The sequence below is a fragment of the Thamnophis elegans genome, chromosome 12, assembly GCF_009769535.1.
Source record: "Thamnophis elegans isolate rThaEle1 chromosome 12, rThaEle1.pri, whole genome shotgun sequence".
Classification (NCBI taxonomy): domain Eukaryota; kingdom Metazoa; phylum Chordata; class Lepidosauria; order Squamata; family Colubridae; genus Thamnophis; species Thamnophis elegans.
In genome coordinates, this window is record NC_045552.1 from 18,857,768 (window position 1) to 18,881,021 (window position 23,254).

The window sequence follows — 23,254 nt, forward strand, 5'->3', positions numbered from 1 at the left end:
GGTTAGGACTTTTCTGGCTCTTCGAGTGCCTAAGGTTGCTGACCCCTGAGCTAGGCAAAGGGGAGCCATCCTGCACTTTAAAAAGTGTGGTTTTTTGCTGATTTTTTTGTTTGTTTTATTACTGCTTGTCATTGCATCATATTATATTTTTATTACAATATACAGCTGTACATCACTGGGGGATCCATCCAGAACCATGAAATAAATAAATCAAAGAAAAAAGATGCAAAAATATTGTTTCAGTAACTGGACAAAGAAATTACCAAAGTTGTACAATTAGCACTCAGAATATCACTGCATGAGAAATAACCATTAAAATACATTGTTATTTTTAACACAGAAAAGGATTTTAGAAACCTTTCTCAATTTCTGAGCTGAATAGTAAACTTTCCCCTATTTCTCCACCAGAAAATTTCCTTCTTTTCCACTTGTTTGTTTTCTGTCTCTCTCACATACTTTTTTTTAAAAGAAAGTTTAATTAAAAAAAGATCAATACAAAAAGAATATTTCCCCCGTAGGAACCATATTGTCCATTGTTATACAGGCTGATTTCGGAAAGGAGAGAAAGAAATGTCCAAGAAGTGCTTTTCCAAAAAGGCCACTGGACTTTTTGTTTTGTTTTTCTTGAAAACTTTCGGCTTCTCATCCAAGAAGCTTCTTCAGTTCTGTTTTAATGGTCAGTCACCATTCAGTCAGAATTGGAGAACCTTCTTGGATGAGAAGCAAAATGTTTTTAAGGCAAAAAACCAAGAAAGTCCAATTGCCTTTTGCAAAAGGACCTTTGGGAAAACCACGACCTGGATGATTGAGAATCTCCATAGACATGAGAGGAAGAAAGTAGTTTTATATTCAGGAATCAAGAGTAGTTTCTCTCTTTTCCCCTCTTTTATTGTTGGTCTATTATCATCTCCAGCTGGGTGGGCTATGAGAAAGAAGGTTTTCGTGGCCATCAGTACCTATTGGAAGAAGGAGAGTACTGCGACTGGAACGATTGGGCTGGCTATAATGAAGAACTGTTGTCGCTGAGGCTTATCCGGACAGTAAGTCTGCCCGTTTGCTCACTCCCTACCCCGCCCCCCCACCCCTCCAGCCTCGCCTCTTCACCTCGTGTTGTTTGTGCAGCAAGCAACCAGAGGAAATGATGGGGACCGGCTGCCTGTGCGTTTAAATATTTTCGGGGAGTGCTTATTTTGGTGGGGAGGGCATATTTTAGTGCATGCTGATTGGGCTTGTTATCCAGGGAGGTCTTATTTTTAGGAAAACAGGGTAGTAACACGGTTGTTAAGTGAATCTGACTTCCCCATTGATTTTGCTTGCCAGAAGGTTGCAAAAGGCGATCACGGGACCCCAGCATCACTTACGTTTCAGAGGGCTACTCTAGATGATTCTATCAAGAATAGGGGTCAATGCTATTGCGACATTATGATACATTCATATATATATATATTTTCATCCCTGGGCAGGACTTTGTGGATCCAGCCATTGTACTTTTTGAAGCCATGGATTTTGAAGATGGCCCCAGTGTTGAGCTCAGTGAGGCCCTGCCAGATGTTGGGCTGGCCAGATATGGGATCATGACACAATCCATCCATGTCCTGAATGGAGTGTGAGTATTTGCTGAGGAAATGTAGAGAGCAAGGAAGACGACCTTTCAAAATTCAAAAATGGATGATACAGAGCCCTCTTTGATTCATTGCAGTACACCCGCTCCTCATTTAACAATCAAGTACCGTTCCAGCGGTCATGTCATTAAGTGAAATGGTTGCTAAGTGAGTGGTTGATCAAGGAGAGAAATTTAGAAATAAGGAGATTGACAGTGAGAACAATTAATCAGTGCCTTGCCTTCAGAAGTTGTGGTGCCATGCTGCTAAGTGAAAAATTTGTTGAGTCCTGTCCCATTTTATGACTTTTCTTGCCACATATGTTAAGTGAATATCTGCCGTTGTTAATTTGGTAGCACGGTTGTTAAGTGAATCTGACTCTCCCGTTGACTTTGCTTGTCAAAAGGTCACAAAAGAGGGTGACCTGACCCCCAGGATACTGCACACATTAAAAATATGAACCATTTGTCAAGCATTTGAATGTAAATGGCGTGATCATGGGGATGCTGCCATGGTCATAAATGTGAAAAATAAGTCACTTTCTTCAGTTCCATTGCAACTTCGAACGATCACTAAATGAACTAAATCAAGGACTACCTGTATCGGGATATTAACTTTCTAAATTCTCAACCAACAATGCTAGCTTTCAAACTTCCTGTCCCAATTTTGGCCAGGCTGACTACAATACTAAATCCTGTAATCTCAGCATTCCTGGGATTAACTGCCTCTTGGAGCACTAATTTTTTAGGATCACAGAGGGGATAGAACTGATACCTCACCAGAACACTGTTTTGGGACTAGTTGTTGTTGTTAGTTGCAAAGTCGTGTCCGACCCATTGCGACCCCATGGACAATGTTCCTCCAGGCCTTCCTGTCCTCTACCATCCTCTGGAGTCCATTTAAGCTCAAGCTACTGCTTCAGTGACTCCATCCAGCCCCCTCATTCTCTGTCATCCCCTTCTTCTTTTGCTCTCAGTCCTTCCTAGCATTAGGCACTTCTCCAGGGAGTCCTTCCTTCTCATTAGGTGGGCAAAGTATTTGAGTTTCATTTTCAGAATCTGGCCTTCTAAAGCGCAGCCAGGGTTGATCTCCTCTAGGACTGACCAGTTTGATCACCTTGTAGTCCAAGGGACTCACAAGAGTCTTCTTCGTCACCATAGTTCAAAGGACTCCATTCTTCGGCTTTTCAGCCTTTCTCATGGTCCAACCTTCACAGCCATCCATTGCAACTTGGAAAATCATAGCCTTGACTATACACACTTTTGTTGGCAGGGTGATTTCTCTGCTTTTTAGTATGCTGTCTAGATTTGCCATAGCATTCTTCCCCTGGAGCAAGCGTCTTTTAATTTCTTGGCTGCAGTCCCAAATCTGTGTTGATCATGGAGCCCAGGAAACTAAAATCTGTCTTGGGACTAGTACATGGGGATAATTGTATTTCCTTTGCTGTGACCAGGTGGGTAGCCTATGAAGGCAAGAATTTCAGTGGAGAACAATATATTTTGGAGAAAGGAGTGTATCGCAATTGTGAAGACTGGGGAGCAACCAGTTGCCAGATCGCCTCCGTGCAACCTGTCCTACAGGTAAGGGTCCAGATGCCTGCCTTCACTTTCCTCCAGTTCAGATATGATGTCCCGCAACCCACACTCCAAATTTTCAAGCAACAAACTTTCTCTCGATCCTTCTGCATAATAGTCTTCCTGAAGTAGGAACTCCGTTCCATTAAAAAAGGAGAAGCCTCAAAGCTTTGCTTTGCATGCTCACGCATCTTCTTCAGAGATTAACAATTAAGCAATGAGCAGTGAGTTAAATCTGGTTGAACACAATGTTTTTTCAGAGAACTCTTTTAAGTCCAAAACTGAAAAGAGGTCGCAATGCTTTGGCCTTTTTCCCATTTCAGATCTCACTCACGTAAGAGTAAGATTTTAATTCTGTAGCATGGTTACACTTCTTTTCTATTTTGTGCTAGCCAGATCATCCAATCAGTAATACGTGTCTTTAACCTGGTCTAAATAGTATATCATAATTCACTTTTATTTCCTCACAGGTTGGGGAACGCAGCCTGTTCTTCATTTCTAAGGTGAGCAGTTGGCATTGAGAAGCAAGGCGTAAAGGTAGTTTTTATGTCACATTACGCAATTCTAGCAAGATTACCACATTTTAGTTGGTTTGGTCAATTAAATCATGGCTTTACATGATGCTTCTTGAGCTCTTACTAAACTGCACTGCTGATCCTATTTTGCTTCCCTCGCCTAGCCCAATAATTAATAAAGGCTGTATTTAATATAGCTTTCCTGAAATTTCAAATCTTTACCGTGCTTCTTCTGGTGGCATTATTGCCATGATTCCTATGTTCCTTGCAGACAATGAGCTAAATAAAAATAAAAAATGCAGCATATCTCCCTCCCAGATTAAAAACAAAAGGTTGTCTTCTCCTGTAGTAATTGGATTATCAGGTTATTTATATTTTAGAGATGTAGTATTTTCAGAGAAGCAGAACCGATAATCATATTGTTACAGTAATACATTAGGTTCATCCATGAAAACAGTTATCATCCTTTGAATGGCTCCCTGCAGCCCTGTGAGCAATATTTACCCCAGTATTTCTCAACCTTGGCAACTTTAAAATGGGTGGGCTTCAGCCCCCTGAATTCCCCAGCCAGCATCATCATCATTTAACAACCCCATAATCCCTTGCCGGGTGGAGTCTGAGCAACTGAATGGAGCCAGCAGAGTGTTTTAATGACCAGACGCCCTTCCTGTCGCCAATGCGGAGATATATTCAGCAGATATATTCTCAGTGTGCCCAGAGAGAGAAATATCTGCCTCTCCCTAGGATCAAACTCACAGTCTCCTGATTGTGAGGTGAGAGCCTGTAGGTCACCGCACCACTCCAATTCCCCAGCCAGCATAGGGAAGGCAATACGATTTCCTTTTTTTATGGAATTCTGAAAACCATCATTTTTAAAATGAGATGATTATGACTGTGAGACAGTTATTCTAAGCCATTTCAGTCTACCTCTTGTTCACATCAAGATATTTTTGACTCCCCAGATCCAACTCTTCTCAGAGCCTGATTTCTCGGGGAACTCCATGACTTTTAAGGAGGACCAACCAACTCTTCCAGAGAACTTCACCCCCCATTCCTGTAGGGTCAATGGAGGCAGGTAAGGATCTCTCACCAGCAGGGCCTCCCTCATTCATTCTCATTTTGTTCTTGCCATTCTGCCGGTATTTCCTGCTCTGGATCCCAAAGAAATGTTCCTTTCCATTTAGGGAAAAGGAGGCAGGGCCCAGAGGTTTCTACAGGGGAGAATTGGAGCAGCTCTCAAAGGGAAGGAACTAATCTAGCCAAAGTACAGTTCATAGAGTGAAATGACTAAATGTGTTGATACCTTTTCATATAAATGCCAAAGTAGTTAAAATATAATTCTGAGTAATTTTGTGGGGTTTCCCCAGACAGTCCTTGATGTCAACAGGGTGGGGGTGGGGGAACAACAGAGGAAAAAAAAATTACCGTGACATACTTGTAGCAAGAAAAAGTGGGGGTGGGGTGGGGAGTGAAATCAACATTTTTCTTTTGAGCCTCTAAGAGGAATCCCTATGCCTTCTTTTGGTTTATATTGTTTTGTACCTTCTGATTCTTGATGATTGTATTCCATTTTATTTTTCTTTATATACATTGAGAGCATATGCACCAAAGACAAATTCCTTGTGTGTCCATTCACACTTGGCCAATAAAGAAGTCTATTCTATTCTATTCTATTCTATTCTATTCTATTCTATTCTATTCTATTCTATTCTAAAATGAGTACATCATATTTTTCTAAGAACAACCTTTCCACTTTCAGTTTCCAATCTTTCTAGCCATTATTCCCAGGTCAATGTGTTTTTTCAGTAGTTTCTGGTTTGCTCTTCAGATGCTGTTAAGGTAAATTTTAAAGGGATACCAGTTTCCATGGACTCATATTTGTTTCATTGATGAGCTTTTGATCACTGCCTCTAAAGTCACACACATCACATGCAAATTGTCTCTTCTTAGCTGGATTCTTTATGATGGCCACCAGTTTGATGGTGAGCAGCACATACTGTCAGAAGGCGAGTATCCGACACTGAGTTCCATGGGTTGTGCCTTCACCACTGCTATCTGCTCTCTGAAGAAAATCCCCATTGTAAGTCACAATGACCATCTTTCTAAGCTTTTATCTGGATTTCTTGTTACTCAGTTGCTGCCAGAAAATGACATTGTCAAGTTTGATTCAGAAGAGTCTTTCTCTTTTGGATTGTCCAATTTTGGGAAGTATACAGTAGAGGCCAAAATTGTGGAAACCGTTTGGGAGAAGTGTATTTTTGAGCTTCGATGGCTAATAACGCTCTTTATTTTGGAGTAGTACCATAAAATTATATATCAATGGAAAAATAATTTAATCAAGAATGTAATGCAATAACTTTTATGAAGGATTTACTATTAGAGTAGTAGTTATTAAGAAGAAAAGTGAAACATGTAGAAAAAATGAGATATACAAAAATTATCACCATGTCAGTTAATGCTTAGTTGGGTAACCTTTAGCATGAATTACGGCCTTACAACGTCTTCCCATGGAGTGAACCAAGTCTTTTAGTTCTGCAGCTGTTAAAATGTGAAACCAAGATTGAATGATTGCTTCTATTAACTGGGTTTTGTTGCCGGCTATATTTGGCTATAACTTTTCATATAATACAGATAATTGAACAAACTTTGTTGTGTTACATTCTTAACATTTTTACTACCGGTTCAGGCAAACCGGTCCAAACTGGTAGCATTTCACCCCTGCTGTTATGATCATCCATATGGACATCTTTTCCAAAATCAATCCCATTCTTTTGGAATTCTTTAAACTGGAGTAGCAACAACTCACAGAATTTGAATTCTTCACTGAATTCAGAATGGCCTGCCAATCTCTCACCCAAGAGCTTTCACAGCATATTTGAGGGACTGCCTGCATTTTATTGTTTGACCAGATAATCCCCACGTTGTTTTCATCTCGTTCTTTGCTCTTCCTGGTTTTTATTTTTTTATTTTTTTACAGTTCTTCTCTGAGCCCTCCATTTTTCTGCATGGATTGGAGTGTTTTGAAGGGAAAGAGATTGAGTTGAATAGTGAAGTACGCAGCCTGAAAGCCGAAGGATTCAATAATCACGTTCTCTCTGTCCGAGTAAAGGGTGGGATGTAAGTAAAGAAAAAAAAAACAAGGGAATGGACTGTTGACTCATTATACTTTGCATTGAGTTTGTTTGTCTCCTTCCAGACCCCAAGTCCAGCCCAGCTTCTCATGAAGTTGGCTCAAAACGTTTATCTGAACTTTCGAATCCATTTTCAATAGTGTATATACATCCTTATTCAAACTGTTTCCTCCATGTGTATGTTTATCAGCCACTCCTGCCATTGAGCAACGCTTTTTTATATTCATGTCCTTCTAATATATGTCTAATTTATGCATTTGTTCTTACTTGGTTGCTCTGGCTTTGGTCCTAAGCTTTTCCCAAGCTTGGTTGTCACATGTGCCGATGAAGCTTGGTTGTCACATGTGCCAATGAAGGATTCTGGGTTTATGCCTTCAAGTCAGCCTTGACGCTCGGCAACTGCCTGGAATGGTCCCTGCAGTTTTCTTGCAAGGTTTTTTTGGAAGTGGATTGCCATTACCTCCTCCTAGGGCTGAGAGAAAAGGGACGCAGTGGCTCAGAGGCTAAGATGCTCAGCTTGTTGATCAGAAGTTCAACAGTTCGGTAGTTCAAATCCCTAGCGCCACATAACAGAGTGAGCTCCCGTTACTTGTCCCAGCTTCTGCCAACCTAACAATTTGAAAGCATGTAAAAAATGCAAGTAGAAAAATAGGAACTACCTTTGGTGGGAAGGTCACAGTGTTCCGTGCGCCTTCGGCATTTAGTCATGCTGGCCACATGACCCAGGAATGCTGAGATTACAGGACTTAGTATTGTAGTCAGCCTGGCCAAAATTGGGACAGGAAGTTTGAAAGCTAGCATTGTCTTTGAACAATGCTGACTCTTCGACTTTGAAATGGAGATGAGCACCGCCCCTTAGAGTCGGGAACGACTAGCACATATGTGTGAGGGGAACCTTTACCTTAGGAACTATAGTTGGTGCCTTAACCAGTACATCAAAGTGACTCTGAAGGACTGGAGGGTTTGAAAGCCAGCACATCCTAATAGAGCACTAATTGAGGGCAGTTGCTATAATATTATCTTTTTTTTTTTCAAGGCAATACATATTTCTCCTTGAGACGGATTGTGTAAGGAATAAATGTATGGGTTCTTGGTGCTCTCTGAGCTTGTTTGTTTTCTTGCTTGTTAATTAGGTAACATCATCAGTGTTGAGTTGTGTAGTAATCACCATTATCTCCGTAGTTGGTTAATGAAAAGTTGGATAGTGATCACTATTACTTATTTGGATAATAAAACGTCTACAAGAAAACAACCAAGGACCTCACAGTACAATCCTGAGCTACAAATATTCACTTCTCTTGGTACAATTAACGTATCTTGGGCTTCTTTGGACAAAAAATATTTGTCAACTAATACTGATCAATGGGCTTTTTGTTAATGCTTCTCCTCTTACGGTTGGTTTCATGCTGATTCCAATTCACAGCTGGGTGCTGTGCGAACACAGTGACTTCCGAGGCCGTCAGTGGGTTTTGGAATGCACAGAGATCACCAACTGGCTGACGTACAGTGGGGTTCAACATATTGGCTCCCTGTATCCCATCAAGCAGGTGAGTCTCACAGTTTTCTGACCATGTGGGGGTGGATGGGTAAACATAAAGGAACTGAATGAATAATGTGACCAACCAGAATCAACTCTTTGGCACTTGGGCAGGGGGAGGAGGGATGCTAGAAGGAAATAAAGCAAATAGATAGGAAATGTCTATGTATGTTACAACTAAGAAATCAATACATATTGGTTCTACATCTAAGAAAGGATTGCAAGTCTGCATTAGGAGCAACATCTCAACAGTGTAAGCTCTTTTGGAAATAAATATTTGTAAAACAGTAGTATCTCTTCTCCTGAAAAGGAAGAAGGACGGTTTTCTCTATGGTGCATTTTTTTCTTGGGGCCAAGAGATGGGAAACAACAACTGAATGAAAAACTGCTGGTGACCTACCGCTGCACTATAGAGAGTATTCTAACTTATTGCACCTGTGTATGGTTTGCCAATTGCAGAGTGGCAGATAGGATAACGCTCCAGAGGGTTAATGTCATTGCCCAGAGAATCATTGGTTGCCCTCTCCCCTCTTTGGAAGAGCTTTATAGCTCCTGCTGCCTTAAAAAAAATTCAAAACATTCTTAAAGATCCATCTCATCCTGGGCAGCCTTTTTTTGAACTATTACCATGTGGCAGACGGTACAGGATAATAAAAACAAGGACAGGCTGAAAAACAGCTTCTGTCCCAGAGTAGTAACTATATTGAATTCTACGATATAGTGCAATATTAATGCAATGTTGAGTTTTCAATTTTAATTATATAGAATGTGAATGATATGTGTTTGTTTTTTATTTTTGTAATTATAATATACATTGAAGATGGCATTTAATTTCATTGTATGATGTGCAATAACAATAAACTAAACTAAACTAAACTAAACTAAACTAAATAGGCTAGATGACTTTTGGGGTATCTTTCAATTCTATGACTGATATGGTTCTGTAAAATCAGAATTTTCTGCCTGTGTTTTTTGTTGCTCTGTGTTCCTGTAACTTTAACATCTAAGTAAGCATTCCCAGTCTTGGTTACCGCTACTGCAGAGATATCCTTCCACAGTGCAGGACTTGTTTACAAGCACAGACAATTCAAACTAATTCACAGTGTGCCATTTTTTACCTTCATCTCTCCTCCCCTTTTTGCAGAGAAGGGTCTATTTCCGAATAAAAAACCAAGAGTTGAAGTCCTTCCTGTGTGTGCCCGATGATGTTGAAGACATGAAAGCTGGACGAGTTCTGGTTTCGGAGATCAATGACCAGAACAGTTGCATCTGGTACTATGAAGAGGGACTTATGAAGAACCATGTAAGGACCTTCATCCATCTGGATAGAGAGAGAGGTTGAGGCCATCAAGAATGTGTCAGTCTGGTTCTAGATATATCCAAACATTTACACCAGGTTCTGGGAACCTGTCCCCCAATAGTGTGTGTAGTATAGTATAGATAGTGTAAATAGTGTAGAAAAAAGCAAGATGGGTAATATCCTAGAGGTGGGACATGTAACTTAAAGTTACAGAATGGAGTGCACCAGTTCAGAATTCCAACCATTTATCCATTTGATCTCGTCATTAGATTTCCATCCCACTTGCTCAAATTCTCTCCCCCTCCTGGAGTGAATAAAACAATTCAACTTGCTCTTCTATATTGGCTACTTCAGTTTCTCCAAGCTTAAGATTTGGTTTTTTTCTAAATAGTAATAGCAATAGCACTTAGACATATACCACTTCATAGTGCTTTACAGCCCTCTCTAAGCAGTTTACAGAGTCAGCAACTGGGTCCTCATTTTACTGACTTTGGAAGATGGAAGGCCAAGTCAACCCTGAGCCAGTGAGATTCGATCTGCCAAACTGCTGACCCGTGATCCTGTGTAATCTTGTAGCAGAATGGAAATTCTCTATACTTTTTAATGTTTTTGTAGTGGCTCTTGGGCCATCACTTAGATCACATTGTTGTCTTCAAAGACTGGCAAGATTGTCCATTCATCCATAGAAATGTCAGAAAAGAAGTTTTGGAGTGCCCAAAAGCCAACTTTGCTTCCTGGAATGGTTAACCAGATATTTCTGGCCTCCCAAATTCAGTTGCTTCTTATCCTGGAGTTAATAAGTGGTCATCATGATTAGCAACCGGAGGCATATCATCTCTGAGTTGAAAATCTTCTGACTGAGGTCCTCCACCATTAAAGTCTTGCACAAGCCAATAACTTCAATGTATGTTGGAGTATAATCTCTTTAGTCTCAGCCAACCAATCCAATAGCTGTTATACCTGGTGACTATGGAGGTTGTCCTCCAATGTATCTAGACCAGACCAGGTTGAGAAAAGATCTCATAATTTAATGCTACTTGATAATGAAGATAAAAAATACTAATAATGGTTGCTTTTTACCAGAATTGGTAAAAATGCTTAACCTGTTCTTGGTTTTCAGGCAGAGGTGGACTGCTGCCGTTCAGACCGGTTTGGACAAACTGGTAGTTCTGAGCAGCGGTTGACCTTGCCCGTCCACTCCGGTGCTATCATGTCCTATATATAATTGCCATGTGTTGGAAGCCGTGCACATGTGCAGAAGGTGCGCGCATGTTCACATTTTCAGTTCTGGGAGAACTGGTTGTTACATTATGTGACGTCCACCTCTGTTTTCAGGTTGCACCCAATATGAGTCTCCAGGTGATTGGTGCAGCTGCAAAGGGCACCAAAGTGGTGTTATGGTCTGAGAGTCGAATGCCTCGGCAGACGTGGAGAATTGATTCATCTGGGAAAATATGCAGCCAGATGTTTGAAGATAAAGTTCTAGATGTAAAAGGTAAGAGAATATGGAGGGATAATTCTGACTTAGCTCCAAAGAACAGTTTCAGAAAACAGGATTTAGAGCAGACCAGACAACCTGTGCTGCATTGGGCCATTGCTTCAAAAAAACATTTGCTTACCAGATTCCTCAATGTCTTCAACAATGACAGAGCTAATATACTACCTTCCCTGGAAAACGTGGGATACAATCAGAGATGTATCTGCCTTGAAAATAGCCCATGTTGAACTCCATAGCAAAGTGGAACATCAGCGCAGGAAAAGTTTAATGACATTTTGTATTACCGTGTTATCCCGAAAATAAGACAGGGTCTTATTTTCTTTTGACCCCCCCCCCAAATAAGCACTTGGCCTTATTTTGGGGGAGGTCTTATTATTTTTGAGGTGCAGGAAGTGGTGAGCATGGTCACCTCATGGCTGCTGCTGTGTTGCAATATTTTTGGGGAGAGCTTATTTTAGCACATGCCCTCAAAAGGCCAATTGGGCTTACTATCCAGGGTGGTCTTAGTTTCAAGGAAATAGGGTATGTCATAGATTGCTTTATGATAACGTTTGTGTTGTAAATTTTTTATAACATTTGCCAAATTTCATCTCCAAGGGAGTCATGGGTCCTAGATTTTGGACACATTCTGTAAATTGGCCTATTTTTGAAGTATTTTGGTTCAAAAGGTTTTGTCCTATGGTGCACCATTTTGCCCAGTTAAAGGTTATAGGAATTAGAATTTTAGTAGCATATAGTTTATTCTGGCAGGAGATATCAAAGCATAGCCTGATCAGCCTGCATTCATTAGAATTTCCTCCATTCCCAGGACCTAAAAATAATTTCTATTTATTGCATTACATTATGGTGAATGCATGTTTAATTTAAAATGCCTATTCATATTATTTCATAGTAATATTTAAATTTAAATCCATTCATAATATATATTACAACAATATACAGTAGGGCTTGATATGTGTTTATTATAGGCATTTTCATTGTAATTTATAGTTATGTATGATAATATATTAAATATTACAGCAATATTTAATAGTTGATAGTGTTTAAATTGCTTATATCCATTATGGAAATATGTAATATATTATATAGTACATATTATGTAACTATTTTAAAATATTCATGACATTATCTCATGATAACATATATAGTTACACAAACAGCTAATACAGCAATATAACATTTCATATTGTAAGAGTCTTTAAAATGCATGGATACGCTAAGTGAAATGGAATACATTATAGTTCTTGTGCTTAAAATGCATATGTAGTTAATGCATATAAATGTGTTATATAATATGCTGTAATTGTTCTCATGCACTTTAAAACGCTTATCTGCATTTTCATAATAATATTTCATATACAGTATAATATGTAATATAGATAATTGCAGTAATATATCACATGATCTGCATTATCTCCTAATGATGTAGTAATATATAAATAATGTGTAATATGAACTTAAGATGGGCCTTTAATTTGCAAAATCTTTCAGATGCCTTACAGGCATTTTCTCACAGCAAACCCTCCTGATAGCACTTCAGCAACTCCCGCTCAGCTGGCAGCTGTTCTCCTTCTTTGAGCAATGTGCCAGCAGCCACATCGGTAGAAAAAACAGCAGAACCAAGGCCCAAAATACATTGAACTTAATTTAAAATGAATGTTCATGATAATTGAAATCGAATGACTTGATTCCGTTAATGGGGTTGTTGCTCTCGGTGTCTTTCTGCTTTCCTCCTTCTCTAGCATTAATGGGAGCATGGGATTCAGCAAAGTCACACACCACGATGCAACAATCCTAGTGAATCTAGGGATTTGTTGTACCTCTCGGAAGGTATTAGTGACCCTGTGTGAAATCCTAACAAAATTGGTACATACTTTTTGTTGTGGGTTGTCACCAGAGCTGGCAGCAGATTCGGACAGAGAGGTTGGGGAGGAACCTGGGCCAGTCCTGGAATCTGGGGAAGGCTCTGATGAGGGCTCTGGGTCAGAGGCAGAGAGGGGGCCAGAGCTGTCTGACAGTTATCAGCTGCCTTCGGAGTCAGACAGCAGTGAAGCAGACGAACAGCTGGAGCTGTTCCCAGTGTGCTCATGCGCAGAGTTGCCAGACGAAGGGAAGAGCTAAGGAACAAGGGTCAACTTGGGAGTAAGGCCACAGGTGGACGGTGAATGGCCCCTCCCAGAGGAAATAAAAGAGGAGCGAAAGGGGAGTGAAGTTTGCAGGAGACAATTAGTTCATTCTTGCATTTTTGCCAAGTATTGTGGCATCTGAAAGATATCAGCCTGGCCACCCTCCAAGCCTGATAAAGGTCGGTAATTGTGAACTATCTTGAAAGACTGTGGGAGAGGAAAGACTTTGCTGGAGAGGAATTCACTGCAAATTAAATAAAAGGGGTTTATCGAGATGAGGACTCGGCTTTGTGCTGCTGGGGAAGCCCAGGTCAGAACACTTTTTCCCCTCCAAAGTGCCTGTCACTGCAGCAGGTCCTGTTGCAAAGTTCAGATTGGGTAGATCAAGCAAGCTAAATAAAAATACAGAGTGTTCTTGACTTACAACTATTCACTGAGTGACCGTTAGAAGTTACAACATCACTGAAAAAAGGACTGTTTTTCACTCTTACAACTTTTGCCCGATCCCCAAGGTTATATGAGCAAAATTTGGATGCTTGGCAACTGGTTTGTATTTATGACGGTTGCAAGGTCCCGGTAGCCATGGGATCCCCTTTTGTGACCTTCTGGCAAGTAAAATCCATGGGGAAGCCGGATTCACTTAACAACCGTTACTAATTTAACACCTGCAGTGATTCCCTTAACAAGTGTGGCAAGAAAGATCGCAAAAGGGGGTCAAAGCTCACTTCACAGATTAACATTTGGAAGGGACCTTGTAGGTCATCTAGTCCAGACCCCACCCAAGCAGGAGTCCCTACACCATTTCTGACCAATGGCAGTCCAATCTCTTCTTGAAAGCTTAATAAGTGACTTGCTTAGTAACAGAAATGTTGGGCTCAATTTTGTTTGTAAGTGGAACACTACCTAGATTGGAAGAAATTGAAAATGATATTGGAAGAAATTGATCTCCCACATTGTGCCTTGTTGTTTATGTACAACTTCCCATTGCTTTTTTCCCACGCACCACTCACCCTTCCTTTCTGCCTTTCTTGCAGGAGGCAGAACCTACGACCGGGATCACGCTGTCCTGTGGGAATCCTCTGAAGAGAGACCCACACAGATTTGGGATGTTCAAGTGCTGTGAAGAAGGCAGGAAGGGGATTGGGAGCAAAACAAGGGTTCGCCTCGCGAGTCATGTTTGGGTTGGAAAAGATTAACCCTGTTTTTGGTCAAGCTAAGCCACCTGTCTTTTTCCAAGGCTCACAGTCTGAAAAAAAGCACAATTGTTTAATGACACAGATCTGAGACTGACTTTCTCAGTCGGTTTGCACTGGACATTTTCTTCCTTCTATGCTTTTTTTTTAGCTGCCCAGAGTGATGCTTTCCAAAGTACAGATTATTGCACAATTCGAAGAGGTGAGTTATTCACCGTTGAGAGGGAAGCAGGAAGAGGCATCCCAGCTGGATTGGATATTTAAAGAAAAATTCAATTAACATAAAAACCTATACATACACACATATATATAGGCATGCACAATCATGCTTGTACCTTTTACTCTCTTTTTTCCCAAGGGAAAGGCCTACCTTCCTACCTTTAAAAATTCTATTTATGTATCTATGTAACATAAGATGCTTTTATAAACTTATCTCTCTCTGGTGGATTTGTTTGATTCTCTTATTTCCCACTGAAATTGGCATATGATGAGTATGGAAATACCATATACAGGGTTATGAAAAAAGTTAGGCACTTTGTAGCATTTCCTTTGGCAGAAATAAAGGCTTACCGGTACAAACATTTCCTGTAGCAAGATTAAAATATTTCTACAGTACTTTTCCATTTAGAAATGGTTTTCCTACTCTTTCTTGCAGAACTCTTCTTGCTCAGAAATTTTTCCCCACTGTATTGCATGCATTGTATATCTGAAATCTTCCTGCAACATGTCAATAATATTAAAATCTGAGGACAGTTACCTGTAAGGTCATAAAATATGCAAAACTTGTCCACAAAGAAAAAGTTAGTGATAATGGCTGGGGTCCCAAACATTATCCAGAGATGAATAAAAGACTCTTATGTATGGAGCTACTGTAATCATCTACATTTCTTTCTATCATTAAACAGACTCTTTGATTTTTCAAAGCCTTGATGGAAGGTTACCGTGAGTTACAGAAATAATTGGGTCTCATCATAGTTTCAGCCATTGGAGGGCAATGTTTGCTTTGAATTGCATGTTGCACTTTTGCTGGCAAATCAATTTTCATGCCTTCTATTAAGGACGAGAGTTTCTTATATGACATTGCACAAAGCTGCATTCAGCAGAGCCATAGCGGATAGTGGCCCCTCACAGGAATGTGTGAGAAACTAGATACAAATATATTTTTGACCTCTTTCTTTAAAGTGACATCACGTTGCTCTTCTTTCTACAATCTATATCTATCCTATAATTCAGTGGTTCTCAACCTTCCCAATGCCACGACCCTTTAATACAGTTCCTCATGTTGTGGTGACCCCCAACCATAAAATTGGTGTCTCAGTTCCTAAGACCATTGAAAGCATGTGTTTTCCGATGGTCTTAGGTGACCCCTGTGAAAGGGTCGTTCGATCCCCAAAGGGATCCCGACCCAAAATTTGAGAACCCCTGCTATAATTGGACATAGAACGACTGTGAAGAATATTGGGGACCACTTCTTTATATTTGCATTTATTTCTTTTCTATTCTTTGCTTTTTTTTCTTTTCCTTTTCCTTTTCCTTTTCCTTTTCCTTTTCCCTTTCCCTTTTCCCTTCCTTCCTCCCTCCCTCCCTCCCTCCCTCCCTTCCAATGGTAGATTCCTACCGGTTTGGGCAAACTGGTAGAGGTTTGGTGGCCTGGGTCACAAACTGGCAGCGACCCAGGCCTGCCACATACCCAAACCGGTACTTCGGGTGGTGCCATAAGTGCCGCCATCTTGTTATTTGCTTCTGCGGATGCACAGAGCACATGCCGGAATCCACCCCTGCTTCCTTCCCATTATTTTGTGTTAGCTTTTATCTTCTTTTTTTAAGTGTTTTAATAAAAAATATATATGTATATTTTTTTAAAAAGGAACGTGTGAAAAACAAATGTACATGGCATCTGCCTTACAGGTTATGCCATTGTTTTTTGTTTTTTGTTTTGTTTAATTGTGCTGACGAGCCTTTTAAAATGTTCCTGCAAATAATAATGTGATTGTACTTTCAAAGGAGAACCAGATCAATTCTCAGATGGTCGAAAACACTGGAAGTTTTTAAGAAGATGTTGGATATCCATTTGTCTGAAGTGTTGTAGGGTTGTCTGCCTAAGCAGGGGGTTGGACTAGAATACCTCCAAGGTCCCTTCCAACTCTGTTGTTCTGTTCTGTTCTGACTTAAGTCACAGGTTATGGAGAACACTGTAGGATTTCTATCTTCTTTAGACTAATGGGTTCATTTTCCTGGCAACTCAAAAAAAAAAAACCTCCTACCATTAAACTTATCTTTTGATAAAGTAGCTGCCATAGACAGCTGGGTACAAAACATTGATTTAGCACAGAGGGTCTCCAAACATGGCAACTTTAAGACTTGTCAACTTCAACTCCCAGAATTCTTCAGTTTTGGAAGTCCACAAATCGTAAAGTTTTGTGGACCACGATCCAGACCTTCCGCGCAGCCCTCAAGATCTGGCTCTCCCAACAGGCCTGGGGATAGGCTTCCAATTACCCGCCCGAGTGTTTGATTGCTGAATGAAAGTTGTGTTTTATTATTTTTCTTTTGTTCACAAAGTGTTTTGTTTTGACCTTGCACTTCCCCTCCCCTGTGGTTGTAAGCCGCCCTGAGTCCCCTCAGGGAAAAGGGCGGCATATAAATCCCAATAAAACCAAACCAAAACCAAACCAAAGTTGCCAAGTTTGGAGATGCCTGGTTTTGCAGAAAGCAAAGTAATGAAATAATTCTTTCTCCTTCTCTTCAGCACTGCAGAGTCCCATCAACCCTCCAGCTTTATTTTGTCTTCTCTTGGCCAGGGGCACACAATACAGTAGGGTCTTTCCCAGGGACGTTGAGTCAGGGGAGGCAGGGGAGGCAGAGCCATACCACTGTCAACATGAAAAGAAAAAAAAATGTAAAAGGAAAAAGGCAAGAGCTGAGGTCAGGCTGAACTAGTTGCTGCCAGAGTCACCATGGATGACTCTGCTTAGTGCTTAACTGTTTAAAAAAGTGCCCTCTACAGGAGGTGGCAGGAGAATGATGTGCCTCATCTAGTCTGGCATTTTATGATCAGAGCAAGGGTTAAAAGCCGAAAAATTCCTGATGTAGATGAGGCACGTTGTTCTCCTGCCTCCTCCTATAGAGGGTGCTTTTTTAGAGGCTTTTTTTTTTAACAGTTAAGCAGAGTCATGACTCTGGCAGCAACTAGCTCAGCCTGATCTCAGCTCTCGCCATTTTCCTTTTACATTTTTTTTTCTTTTCATGATGGCAGGCAAGAGCAGAGTTGAAATCCTCTCTGAAACAGTTGGAAAAGGTACGTGTGGGTCAGAGGGAGGGGGAGGAATTCAAACTTCATCTTCCTGGTGCAACTTTGTGTGTGTGTGTGTGTGTGTGTGTGTGTTTGAGAGAGGGAAGAGGGAGCATATTGAGACAGTTCTTTAGTTTATGCACTATGTAACACTCTAATACTATGCCTTTGGGTCTTCTGAAATTTTAATTATCCAATCATAAGCAAAAACATTGTTTTCAGTAGAATGAATTTCCACTTCTACTTACACCTGCCAGCCAAAATGCTGCTAGAGGTATTGCTAACATGGGCTGAGGAGGAAAACCTAAATTTTCTGAATCCTGGTGCAACTTTATGTGTGTGTGTGTATGTGTGTGTTTGAGAGAGGGGGAAGGGAGGGAGAGAGGGAGGAAGAAGGGGAAGGGAGAAGAAAAAGAAAAAGAAAGAAGGAAACTTATTTAGCAAAGGAGAAAAACAAATGCTGTCACTTTAAATCGGAACTGAGCATGCCTGGCTGTGGAATTCTGGGAGTTGAAGTCCACAAGTCTAAACAAATTGCTGCCTCACCAGCCATAAACCTCACCGCACGTCACTGGTCTTTCCACTTGCCTTTTCTAAAAATTCTTATGCAGCTTATAAACACATTTGGAAATGAAGATGATTCCAAAATCATCTTCATCCTTCTCATAGAGGCATATTTGGCTTATTGGTGTCCATAAATGCTATGTGGAGGATCCCCAGAATAATGACAAAAATACATCTAATTAGATATTGCATTTCTTGAAAATGATCCATAAATCCATCAAATCCCCACCTTTCTTTGGAATATTTTTTTAGGGGCTCTATTCAGAGAAAATAGAGAAACTCCCATTGCATTCATAGCTTAAGATCCCAAAACAAGAGGGTATCTTGACTTTAATGTCTGTGGAGAAGATATTTCATGGCAAGCTACACTGGCTGTAATGTCCTCTTTCTTTTTCTTGTTTGCTTCTGGCCAGTATCCCAGCCAGATCCTGGGAAGAAATTACATCAAATGTGGGAGGACAAGGTACTGGAACAAGGAGACAAACTTTGTTGTGTGAGAGTGCAGCTAAGAGTCCCTAAGGCTTTCTCCTAGGCTAGAAGTAGAAGGAGTGTAGAAAGTTAGCACCCGCTCCTCTCCTAGAAGGATGAAATATGTTGAGAAATATTAAAAAACCAGAATATTATACAGTATTTCCCTGGATGATAAAAGAAGAAACATGTTTTTAAGACAGAGAGCAGCTCCCTGCCCCGAGCAGATATTTGCCCATTAAGAAAGACTGGGCCAGCCTATCTTCAAGACAAAAGACCTCCAGCTCCAGTGTGATGGGATTAAGATGTGACCCTCCAGGACACAATAGGATTAACCCATCTAGCAGCAGAGCTCACCACATGGCACAATCAATGGGGACATTGCATCACCCAGCTTCAACCAAACTAGCTCAGACAAACATCAGCCCTACATGGCCCCATGGGAGTCTGACAACAGCCAATAGAATGCATGTTCTTGCGCAGGAGCAGGAAGTTCAAGCGGGTATAAATGCCCCCCCTCTCTCAACTGCATGTCTTCTGCTGCACCAGAGAACCATGTGCTTGGTGGTTCTGCTTCTCCATTCAAACCCTCCAATCAGCCTCCAGCCTCCATTTTGTCTCCAGTACAGGGGTGAAATTCAGCAGGTTCTGACAGGTTCTGAATTTTGAGTAGTTCGGAGAACCAGCAAATATCACCTATTGCAGTATCCTTCGCTGGAGTGGGGAGGGAATGGGGATTTTGCAATATCCTTTCCCTGCCATTCTCACCAAGCTACGTCCACCAAACCATTAGTAAAAATAAAAAAATGAATTTCACCACTGCTCCAGTGCCTTTCTCCCAGCTTGGAACTGAACCAGATGCAGAGGTGGGTTCCTTCTGGTTCGGCCTGGTTCAGCCAAATCAATAGTGGTATGCCTGCCTGGGTCGCAGAACCGGCAGCAACCCAGGCTGGCCACGCCCCTGAACCAGTTCTCTAGTCGCTGCCGTCACCATCTTTTTTGGGGAGTTCTGTGCATGCGCAGAACAATTTCTATTGAACTGTGCATGTGCACACAGCACACATCCAACACACAAAGGGCAAACACGAGTGAACCAGCAGTAACGCTGGCTGGAACCCATTCCTGACCAGATGGATATTTCTTCCAATAGGAGGCAATGTCATGTTGTCAGGGCATATTGATATTGTGGCTAGGTGCATATGGGAAATGACTTTGTGGGTGGACCTTTTCCTGGCTATAAAGTTTGTGAGGTTTTCTCCAGGGCTTAATGAGGCTGCTTAATACTCAGTGTGCTTGTGCTCACCAAGGTGGGGTGGGATAATCAAAGTAATTGAAAGGTGGCCGTTCCTCTCCCATTGCATCTGCGAAGGCAGGGAAGAGGTAAGACTGAGATAAGCAGTTTGTGATAGAGAACAGGAAACTGTCCTATCTTTATCTGAAGCATCAGGTTCAGATGTTTCATAGGTAATGGAGCATGAAGTATCACAGTAGAGTGGGTGAGGTACATCCTGTTTTGAACATTAAAACAAAATAAGTGCAAAAGAGAAACCTCCAGTGCATTATGCTAGTGCTTAGTAGGTCCATCTCTTTTCTTAAATTTAATTTAATTACTCAGTGGCTAAGATGCTGAGCTTGTCGATCAGAAAGGCTGGCAATTCAGTGGTTAGCTCCCGTTACTTGTCCCAGCTTCTGCCAACCTAGCAGTTCAAAAGCATGTAAAAATGCAAGTAGAAAAAAAGGAACCACCTTTGGTGGGAAAGTATTTAGTCATGCCGGCCACATGACCATGGAGACATTTTAGGACAGTGCTGGCTCTTCAGCTTTGAAATGGAGATGAGCACCACCCTTTAGAGTTGGGAACGAATGCACATATGTGCGAGGGGAACCTTTACCTTTACCTTTAATTAAATTAATTAAATTTAAGGAGCATGCATAAGTGCACCAGCGTGCCTAAGGTCCCTGTGTCCCCATTTATTTGTTCCCATTTCCTGTGCTCTTACTGATGTTTATTCTTATTCCTGTTATCCTGTACATGAGTGACAAACTAAATAATATATTAAAATAAATAAATAAATTTCTTAAATCTTTTGCTTTGCAGCTGAACATAAATTTCCAACAGCAGGGTTTGTCTCCCACCCAAGAAATCCGCACCAGAGACACATGTACGCACACAATCACAAAATGAGCAGTTCAATGCCCTCCCCTCCCCTCTGGGTGCTGTTTCCATGAAAGGATGGTGATAAGATCTGAAGTTAGAAAAATTACCCACTTCCTGAATGGTGCATTGTTCAACTCCGGTGGGTGTAAGATTACCAGGGATGTAGGCTTTGTGGCTGTCACTACAAATGAGGAAGCTCTGTAAAAGGAGCAGGTGTTCTAGTCATCTTAACACCCTCAGACGCTGCAGAATGTTTGCAAAAACAAAGCCCAACCCCAACCCCACAATAACATGGGTTTTTGTTAGTTTAAGTAGGACATAGCCAATAAATAGGGTGAAAAAAAGGGGGAGGCAAATTTGTGTTAACCATAGTCACACGTTTAAGGCTAAATCTGAAACAACATTACTTTCGGGATTGCATTTTTGTTGTGGCCCAGCAGGAGCCGTTGTAGCTGCCACCAGACTCCGACAGCGAGGGGCGCTATGAGTCGGCTCTGGAGGATGTGGAGGACCCTGGACAGGGTTCTGACTCCGAGCAAGGCGCAGAGAGGCTAGTTGGCCACCAGGAGGTGCCTGAGCCTTGGACCAGTGGGGAGGAAACAAGGGAGTGTGAGCCTGAGGTCAGCAGTGAGTTGTTCCTGGATGCCCGGCACCGAAGAGTTAATAGGTGTCTGGAACAATTGCGCAAGTACAGGAGGTAATTGCACTCAGCTGGTGGTCATTAGGCTCCTCTCCAGACTATAAAAAGACTACTTGTGCACACACCCCTCTTGCAGAAGTCAACACAGGAACTAATGTCGGAGAAGATTATGGTGAGCTTGGCAGGCTGGATTGCTGCCAAGCCTTATCTGTGCTGGATTGCTGCCCAAGCTTGTCTGTGCCAGTTTGCTGCCAAGGACCTGTCTGTCTGTTAATTAAATGCCGTAACTTATCTTTGGCTCGGAGTGTGTGTTGGTGTGGGACGAGGGGGGTCAGAACACATTTTTATCGTTCGTGGGATACATCAGTTTACTGAAAACGTAAAATAGCTAATCAGGTTCGCCTCCAGTAGTCCAAATACTCACAAAAGTAACTGAGCTCAGAGCAGACAACTGTGCCTATGAGTAAGGAAGCATTTATGGGTTGTGTATTCTCACGTATTGCCACTCATGGTTTATAGGGTGTAATGCTTATTTTTTTAATGAAATAATCCAGGTATCTTATTAATGAGATAGAAATAATGCACATCAGTGTAAAACCATTGTTCCAAAATAAATTATTCCTGGTAGATAAACCATGCTTGGTGGTCTTACAACAGCCAAGACATGTCAAGAGACATTTGCAAATGACCTCATGGATGAGGAGTAATCTTAATAAAGATAATAATGCTATGGAAACTATACTATTATATAAGATCCATAAGGCAATGATCACAAATGCTTTTAGATATAAACAGGTAAAAAGCCTAAGAAAAAAGCAAATGAGAAAATGTAAAATAGATAATCAGAGTGCCTCCAGGGACATATATACAAATTAAATATTGGGATACAAGGCTGTCTCAAGAAATTGGTGAAGTCTCAGAAGACTGGAGGAGAGGAAAGATTGAGCCCTTTTTGAGTTTTAAAAGAAGATACGGCTGCAAGGGCCCTTGGAGATCTTCTAGCCAACAGTTATCAGGCTTGCTGTTGTTGTAAAATTAAGAGGAAGGAGCAACACATTGGAAAAGAAAGATAATATTCAAAAAGATCCAGAATTGCCAATAAAAACAACAGCATAAAATTTAGCAAGAAAAAATAAATGAAATTCTGCTTTTGGGGTGAACAATTGCCAACATGATTGCCAACATCGAATGACAGATATGGCACAAGAAGAGGTGAAAAAAAAGATCTTGGTGTTTTATCAGTGTTTCTCAACCTTGGCAAATTTAAGGTGTGTGGACTTCAACTCCCAGAATTCTGAGAGATGAAATCCACACATTTTAAACTTACCAAGGATGAAAAAGTAGACCACAGGCTTAACATGACCCAATGGAGACACAGCTGCTTAAATAAGGTAAATACTATAGGGGACTATAAAGTCCAAGTCATAGGACTTCTATTCAACCCATTTTTTAAATGTCCCTATGAGCTGCCCAAATAATTTAGAAATTGAGTTTTATACGGTGAGATCAGACTGGTATCTATGCAATGAAATCCACCATCCAGAGTTTTTCTTCAAATAATTCATGGTTATTTTGCTCTTCTGTGAAGCTAACTAGGCAGCTTTGCCTTCAAGGAATTTCTTAAATAGCCCAGACAATTAAAAAAGACAGAATTGCC

The 23,254-nt window shown here is 41.0% G+C and overlaps 1 protein-coding gene across 1 annotated transcript in view; it reads left to right on the forward strand.

The window, feature by feature from the left end:
* Window positions 1-15,761, forward strand: part of CRYBG2 (crystallin beta-gamma domain containing 2) — a 79,760-nt gene extending 63,999 nt beyond the window's left edge. Inside the window, exons 12-22 of the mRNA XM_032227203.1 lie at window positions 914-1,040; window positions 1,464-1,606; window positions 3,055-3,181; window positions 3,646-3,678; window positions 4,653-4,765; window positions 5,641-5,770; window positions 6,668-6,807; window positions 8,245-8,368; window positions 9,503-9,661; window positions 10,994-11,153; window positions 14,317-15,761. Of these exons, the coding sequence (XP_032083094.1) occupies window positions 914-1,040; window positions 1,464-1,606; window positions 3,055-3,181; window positions 3,646-3,678; window positions 4,653-4,765; window positions 5,641-5,770; window positions 6,668-6,807; window positions 8,245-8,368; window positions 9,503-9,661; window positions 10,994-11,153; window positions 14,317-14,405 (1,345 nt within the window). The 3' untranslated portion in view covers window positions 14,406-15,761. The remainder of the gene's footprint in view (window positions 1-913; window positions 1,041-1,463; window positions 1,607-3,054; window positions 3,182-3,645; window positions 3,679-4,652; window positions 4,766-5,640; window positions 5,771-6,667; window positions 6,808-8,244; window positions 8,369-9,502; window positions 9,662-10,993; window positions 11,154-14,316) is intronic.
* The last annotated feature ends 7,493 nt before the right edge of the window (window positions 15,762-23,254 follow it).